General features: G+C 47.0%; 1 protein-coding gene across 1 annotated transcript; it reads left to right on the top strand.

Annotated features, from left to right (window-relative positions):
• The first annotated feature begins 498 nt into the window (after positions 1-498).
• GSX1 (GS homeobox 1) lies at positions 499-2,374 on the top strand. Its single transcript, XM_035116296.1, has 2 exons — positions 499-943; positions 2,010-2,374. Exons 1-2 carry the CDS (start codon positions 499-501, stop codon positions 2,372-2,374), a joined length of 810 nt encoding a protein of 269 aa, XP_034972187.1.
• Positions 2,375-8,486: the final 6,112 nt, after the last annotated feature.

Raw genomic sequence — 8,486 nt, 5'->3', positions numbered from 1 at the left:
AGCAGGCGCCCGGTAGGAAACGGACTGATCCGGCCAAAGGAAAAGAAGAGCGCAACAGGGGGAAGACCAGAGGCCTCGCAGGCTGTTGGAGAAGCCAAGGGATTGGCCGCGGGGCGAGGGAGAGGAGGGGAGGCGAGGAGAGGAGAGGGGGGGTCTAGAGGGAAGCCGGCCTGAGGAGCGTGGGTGGGGTTGACAAGAATGGGGGACATTGTGCAGTCCCTTTGGCGAACAAGGGGCATAATGAGGGAGCGTGCAGCGGCGGTGCCAAGGCGCGCAACAAAAAGCCTATTGACGGGGGCCGGGGCCGCTCCCGGCGCAGCCCGCATCACATGGCCCCCGAAGGGGCTATTTAAAGAGGGCCGCGCGGCCCTTTCAGCACCACTGGCGCTGGTCAGCGCCCTGCGAAGAGTCGGCCGCCGGGCAGCAGCAGCAGCATCTGAAAAGCAACAGCCGCAGCGGAGCCAAGGCGCCCTAGGCGAGGCTGGACAGGGCGGAGTCATGCCGCGGTCCTTCCTGGTGGACGCGCTGGTGTTGCGCGAAGGCGCCGGCGACAAGAAGGGTGGCACCTCGCCCGGCAGCCCGCCGCCGCCGCCGCTCTTCCCCTACGCCGTGCACCCCTCGCACCCTCTCCACGGGCTCTCCGCTGCCTCCGGAGGTGCCTGCCCCGCCGCGCCAGGAGCCACGGCGGCGGCGCGGAAGGCCGGTCTGCTCTGCGTGTGCCCGCTTTGCATGACCGCCGCCTCGCAGCTGCACCCGCCACCTCCGCCGCCCGCTCTGCCGCTCCTCAAGGCATCCTTCCCGCCCTTCGCCTCCCAGTACTGCCCGTCGCCCCTGGCCGCTAGGCCGGCCCCCGGAGGCTCGGCGGCAGCCGGCCACGCGCCCACCCTCTACCAGAGCGCCTACTCCCTGCCGGACCCGCGGCACTTCCACTGCATCTCCGTCGGTGAGTCGTCGTCTGGACGTCCTTTGGGATGGCAAGGGTGCGGGGCACAATCCCGGGAAACACGGGTGCGCGGACGGGTGGGGGGGGTTGATCCTCACCTGAGAGCCTGGCCAGGGTGGTGCCAAGCGCGATCCACGCGCACGTGGACTAGGAAGCTGGTCTCACTGTTTCCAAGTAGCGCGTCAGGCCCTCACGTCTATAATTTGCAAAGAGGATCCACAGAACTGACTCGCGAGTAAGCGATCGAAGGATCGGAGTATTAAATGCGGGGAGGGACAGATCAGACACTCTCTCCTGTCCCAATTTCCTTGCGCGGGACCCCAAAGTTTAACACAACCTGCAAGCTGAGAGTGCGCACAGTTCAGCGCTGGGTGTGCAAGAGAGATTAATAGTCCCTAACAAGTCACTGGAGCCCGATAGATTGCATTAACAAATTGCCATTTGTAATGGGACGAGATCGCTTCCACGTGGGTTTGTTCAGTGCCAGAGACCTCTTGCCTGTGCCTGGCTCTCTATTCGAGAGGCGCGCGGTGTCCCAGAGCTGCGCGCCAGCGGCCTCCGATCTCACCTTGTCTGGCTTCCCTAGGCCTGGGGCTCTGGAGCTGTAGCAGCGCGTTCTGAGCCACCGCAGGCAAGTAAAGTGCGCGTAAAGTCCTGCAGCCCTATAAACTAGCAAGCCCTCATTGACTTCAGTGCAGCATTTCCCATTTAGGATCAAGTTACCAGATGGGATGCCAAGCGCAGCATGCCTATGTAGCAGGGGAAATGCGCATGGAACGCGTGGTGGGTTTTTGGAAGGGTCCAGAACCTTGCATTTCCCCTCGCTCCATTACAAATAGGCTGAGAGATATTTTCTCCCGCTCCAGATTCCTAGATAATCTTAACGAATTGATTATTTCATCCGGAATGCATTTAAACCTGAGTTTGCGGGGCCTTGGTTACACATTTTGGAGTCGTTGTGGGCTGTGTGGTTTGGGGATTTGTCGGCCCAGAGAGGTTTGCACCCAGCTGGTCTTGACTTTGCGCTTTTCTCCTTCCGCTCCCCAACCTCCCTTCCCTCCTGCAGACAGTACGTCGAGCCAGCTGCCCAGCAGCAAACGGATGCGCACCGCCTTCACCAGCACGCAGCTGCTGGAGCTGGAGCGCGAGTTCGCCTCCAACATGTACCTGTCCCGGCTGAGGCGCATCGAGATCGCCACCTACCTGAACCTCTCCGAGAAGCAGGTGAAGATCTGGTTCCAGAACCGACGAGTCAAGCACAAGAAAGAAGGCAAGAGCGGCTCGCACCGCTCCGGAGGCGGCTTGGCGCTGCACAGCTGCAAGTGCGCTTCCCTCTCCGCCGCGGCCAAGTGCTCCGAAGACGACGAGGACTTGCCTATCTCGCCCTCTTCTTCGGGCAAAGACGAGAAAGACCTCGCCCTGACGCCCTGAGAGGGCCAGTGCACCCTAGGCCAAACCGCAGCGCCGGTCTCTCTCCCCCCGATGTATAGCGATGAAATTGACGAGAGAGAGCCTTGGCTGGCCTTGTTGAAGACCGGGTTGGCTAGACAGACTCTGTAAATAAGTGTGGGGTGTTGTTGTTTTTTTAACGCTCCAGAGTTGTTGAGGAGGAGGGATATAATATATTCCCCACCCGGATTTGCTCTTTGGGTTTGGACTAGGTGACTCTTGGGTCCCTTCCAATTCTAGCGTTCTGTGATTAGGTCTCCACTCTGTTGTGAAGTGGGACGATATTAACTGAACCTAGCGAATGGAGATTGCCAATTCCGATATTTCTCTCTCTCTCCCTCAAAAAAACAAATACAAAAAGCGGGGTGGGAGTTCGGGAAGAGAAATCTGCTGCATCTCTGTCAAGGTCTGAGGATCCCTCTGCTTTGCGGCTGGATCCTAACCTTTAAGCGAACTCTCTCTCTCTTGCTCCCCTGAACCTGGCAAAAGGTAGATCTTCCGATCTACAGGGGGCTTTCCGTGGTCTTGAGAGACAGGGGCTTAAGCGGGAAATGGAGCGTTGCCAGTCACTGGGATACTTTGGTTGTTTATTTCTTTTTCTTTTTTTAAAAAAAATCTTTTGTTCTTCTTCTCCCTTGAAGGGAAAAAAGTCTGTATGATGATGATGATATGATGATGCTTCAGATCTATAGTGATGTGATTGTACCATTTTCTGTAATAACTGAGGGATATTTATTTATTTATTTATGTACATACACCTAGGAGCGCACAATAAAGGTTTTTTCATTAAAAAATAATAATCACTTACTTCCCCCCACCCTCACCTTTGCAGAAGGCGGAGGATAAATCACACACACCCCTCAGGATTTGAGGAATCTACTGGGCATTGGCGCCTTGCTGGCAAAGTGAAGCACTTTTTAAAAGCCCCATCGATTTCAATGGGGTGGAAATTAAGCACTTACTGGACTCCTGCCGCGGAAGCCCAAGAGATGTAGCCTGCCTTGCTTAGTTTGGGCTGGGTGGTGCTAGTGGTTCGGAATTCGATGCCGAAAGGAAGTCTTCTGAAGTCCCAAGTGGGAAATATAATTCTGTTGAAATCCGTTGGAGGTTAAATAACGCTTCGTTTGGAGCGGATCGCGCCCAGTCTCTTTAAACGGCGCATGCCTTGGTGATCCTTTCGTCGCTAAGACGGATGCATGGGTCTGGCAAATATTAGGCTTCCAACATATACGAATCTTTAGCGTTTAATATATATCAGTATATAAACATGCACACAGTATATACTTTGACATAAATCTCCAATTAATCGACGTTTGCCTTTTCTGCTTTCCTCTGAATAAAGTACAGAGGCAAATAAAATGCACTCCTATCAAAAGCTATTTAAAAAGAAATCATTCCTGCTTTCTCTTATTCCCCCTAAACTCCAATAGCAGGACTCATAATGTTTACTAAATTATAACAGAGGATGAGATGAAAATAATAATCTCCTTTTGAATTCCTAGCTCGATAGAGTTATCTGTCTTTAAGCAATCGGGGCTAAAATGTAATTTGAAGGAAACGTGTTAAAAATGCAACCTTAAAAGCTCAGTCCTCTCTTTCGAAAAGAAGCATTCTCTAAAGAGTCCACAACAGAGTTCTTATCCTTCTCATCTCAAATGTGTTCGGTTTGCAAAGACACAAAGAGGCATAGCTGCCAAGTTATCCCTTTTTTTAAGGGATTTTCCCTTATGCTGAATAGTCTTCCTCGCGAGAAAAGGGAAAACTTGGCAGCTATGCAAAGAGGACAGACTCCCCAATTTGAAATACGGCTTATTATATTTATTAGAATTAAATAATTAGCTGGAGCCTTTGTGGGATTTAAAACTATGTCCGGTCAATTTGTTCAGCATTTGCGGTGTTCCACAACTACCCCCCCCCCCGTCGCCACTTATCGGTGTCGTTAAAATGTGAAAATAAGTTTGGCATTCAAATTAACCACAGGGTTTCCTTTCACCTAAATGTGCTCAGAACGAGCTTCCCAGTTCTCCTTAAACTTCAGAGCGCTTTGCACTTTTTCACTGCGCCCCAGTGGAGCAGAATGGATTTCTCCCCAGAGTCCGCAGTCTCCAACGCGCCTGCCGAGGCTTTTGCGCATTTCTCCCGTTACGCGCCAGCCTTTTGCCTGCTCCTTAAACACCCCATCTCCCCCGACTCCACCCCACAGAGATGTGTAGTTTTGTAAGTCTGTGGGAACAAAACAAGGCAGAGTAATGCAGCAGCCATAAGGGCCAACACATTTATTGTGGCATCATCTTTTGTGTGCCAAAACTCGCTTCATCGGAGGCATGAAGTATTATCCTTAGTTGGGCTGGATGGATAAACTGTTTTTCTCTGCTTAGGTTGACTAGAAACCATGGACAGAGAGACTGATAATAAAAAATATACCCGCGAAACATCATGAAATTCCGGGCAAAACGTTCTAGCTATCTTCATCCCTGATCTCAGGGATTCAGCGTAACATTTTGGGAACTGCAGAAAAGCGTCTGATCTATTTTGATCGCTGCGTACAAACGCCATGCTTTACAAACCTATCCCAGGTTGCTGTTTTGCACCTTGTTTTTTAGAAGAACAACAAAAAAGCTTCCTTAAAGTTCTGGGAATAAATAACCCAAGCCTGTGAAGCTTTACTCAGAGGGAAATCACACTAGATTCAACGGCATTCAATCCCCTCGCTTCCAAATAAGCGCGCACAGAATGGCAACCCTAGTCTCGCGGCAAAGCGCACTAGACGAGGGCCCTCATTGGCGTGCCTACCCAGAGGTAAACCCCACTGAGTTCTAGGGGACTTGCTTCTGAAACATGACGGGGCATGTCACAAAGATTTGTGGTATGTGTGTCATGTCAGGTAGTCTTTAATTTAAAGAGAGGGGGGAATTCCGATTGGCGATCATCAGATTAAGTTACAGGAATTTTGGCTTAATGAATTAGGGCTGCATTGCAGATACAGACACGGGCAGAACCATTCCAAACCCCAAAAGTAGTGTAATGTAAGGGAGATAACTCGGATTTAAAAGGATGTTTCTTCCCCTGAAGGGATGGTTGCTGTCGTTCTATGGGCAGAAGGTATGTGCTCATAGGCAGGCAGAAGTTAGAGGATGTTCCGTTCTGATTCACCCATGTCAGTAAAAGCAGCACTTGTTGAATGTTGACTTCTTATATGGCTGTTAAGGGCACAGAACCAAAACCCTTAAAATAAACAAACAAACAAACAAACAAACAAATAAATAAATAAATAATAAACAAACTAAATTGGTCCTCAGGCAGCAACAGTAAGTTTTCATACTTGGAAGTAAGTTCAGTTGGTATGAATGGTAATTATTTTAAATAAAAACGTGGATAAAAGTGGAAACTGGAGGATGGATTCAATAATGGTTTGTAATGGGGTGCAGAACACCCAGAAGCAAATCATTTCAGGGTCCAAGCCTCAATCCAAGCTTTGGCAGAGGAGCCTCTATCAGTGCTAACACACAACTACATTTCCACTGTGTCATGTAAAGAAAGGCTCTTCTGGATTGGGATGGCAGAAGAACATTGGGATCATGGGAGAGAATCTGGAACAGGCCATTTAAGAGGCATCCTATTACCTATTCCAGAGTAGGAAGGCCAACACAGTTCTGTGCTCCCAAGAGTTGTTTTTTTATTGGGGGTAAAATGTGTCAGAGCAGAATATATCTGTGTCCACCATCTGTGCACTCCCCAGGCCATAGCTGAGGTCCCCTTGCCCCCCCCAAAAAATATTTGCGGGGGCTGCCCTCCCCCTAGATTCTAGGAATCTAGCAGTCCCTTACTCTATCTCTTTTAACCCAATGAAAACCCTCTCCTGTTTCTCCTCTTGTCTTCCACCCCTTCACAAATGATAGGTGTTATTATTTGTACTTAAGGTTTGTTGTTGTTGTTGTTGTTGTTGTTGTTGTTGTTGTTGTTGATCACTTCATTTGCTGCCTTGGGTGTCCCGTTCTGTGGGACAGAAAGGCAGGATACAAATATAGCGTTCCTTTTTAAGACAGATTAAATAGGGTAAGTTGCTGCTCAACAGCCTGAGATGATGGGAGTGCAGTTTTGATTGCTGGATGGGACTCTACAATTCAGGGATGTGAAACTTGTGCTTCTCCAGATAGTATTAGACTCGGTGCCAGATTTACATACAGTCTGAGTGGGCCTCATAATGTAGGGAGGGCATTAGCTTCTTACCAATTAAAAAAAAAACAGGCAGATTTTACTAACAAGGTCCAGTTGCTTTGTAACATTAAACATGTGACATATGAGCCTATGACTGTATAATAGTTACACAAGTGAGTACTTACTGTTTAGTAAAGCTCATGGAGGCTTTAAAGCTATTCAAAATCAAATGCATAGCTGCCAAGTTTTCCCTTTTCTCACGAGGAAGCCTATTCAGCATAAGGGAATTTCCCTTTAAAAAAGGGAGAAGTTTGCAGCTATGCAAATGGTGAAGTCAGCTATGAAGCAATGTAAGTATTCAGATCACTGTCTATCATTATAGCATGCATTCTGAGAACATGCGAGGATTCTTCTACATTGCAGTGAATCACAAAAAATTCTAATTTTGACTTTTTGTGAAAATAATGAGTTAGTGATATGAAAGTGGTGCTAGTAAACGAAAGCGACAAAAAGAGCAGAAGCAAACACTCAAATGTCTAAAGCCAGTCATGTCATATGGCTTTGTACAGCAAACAGAAACTGTCCTACATAATCCCTCAGATACAGAACATTTCTGTTTACAGATAATCAAGTAGACTTCACTGAGCAGACTGAAGGACAACCAGTTTATATAGAGAACGCAGCCTCCCAAGAACTTCAAGGAGAATTGTTGTCAGTAACTAACACTACAAGTGCAGAAACTTATGGAGAAAGTCACAATAAAGTGACAGGACCTACAGTCAAAGAATTAACACAAGGCAGAAGTGGTGGACCTGTAAAAGGGTAAAAGAGTATTGGGAAATAATTTATAATGAACTGAAAAAAACGTTTAAAAGTACTTTTCAAAAAAAACTAAAAAAAAAACTAGAGTCCTTTTTGTTGGGGATAACGCAGATGGAAATTCCCAGGTGTCAGAAAAGGTTATTTATGTATGCCACTACTGCAGCTCGTGTTTTGTTAGCCCAAAAATGGAAAACAAGTAAAGTCCCAACTAAAGAAGAACGGCAACTTTAAACTGATGGAATATGCGCAGCTTGCAGACCTAACACATAGAACAAGAAGAGCATAGTTTAAAGAAAATTGGAAAATGTTTATTGAATATATGGAGGGAAATTGTGTATATATGAAAACGTGGGGAGCATTAAGATAAATTCAACAGTGTAAATAAGTTTTGGTGGGTGCTATAATGGAATACTGATTGGTTTAGTTTATATAAAATATGCAGGGATTTATGTTGTGCAATATGAACCATGAAAAGAGAGGAAGGAAAGTCATTGATATCTTAAGGTTGTTTAAGTGAATATTCTAAAATGTAAAACAGAAAATTAATAATATTTTTATATATATTAAAAAGAATTAACACAAGACACTGAAGGAACAAGCCACGAGATAGTTACACCAAAAGAAGCAGTGGCAAACTCATTACTGTCTTAAATAATTGGAAAGCAAAGCAAATGATCTCAGTGAAAACTCTAGCATTGCAGACACAAAAATGCCAACTGTTCATGCATGCTGCTAGTGATTCCAGATACATAATGGTGTAGGTTTATGGACCACATTGAATGACAAGGAAATATCTTTCTGGATTGAGAAAGGTGCATTGGAATGTCAGCACTGGGATGGACCCTTTATCACTTTGAAGCAGACATACAAAAACCAGACCTGGTTCTGCTCAAATAATTTATTCTATTCCACCAAAGTAAATTTGGAAATCTGCCCTCGAGAACGACTAGTGTATCCTCCCACAAAAAGGAGAAGTCTACTGTTTTGTGTGCAAACTTTTCTCTAACCAAACTGCCTCAACTACAGCTTTAGCCTCTACTGGACTTGCTGATTGGCACCATGCTTATCTTGTTCTAACCCATGGGAACTCTTTAAATCATATGAACCCTATGCT

This window comes from Zootoca vivipara, chromosome 4 (genome assembly GCF_963506605.1).
Source record: "Zootoca vivipara chromosome 4, rZooViv1.1, whole genome shotgun sequence".
Lineage (NCBI taxonomy): Eukaryota > Metazoa > Chordata > Lepidosauria > Squamata > Lacertidae > Zootoca > Zootoca vivipara.
The sequence above is the reverse complement of the archived record's forward strand: the minus strand, read 5'-3'. Positions and strand labels throughout refer to the sequence as shown.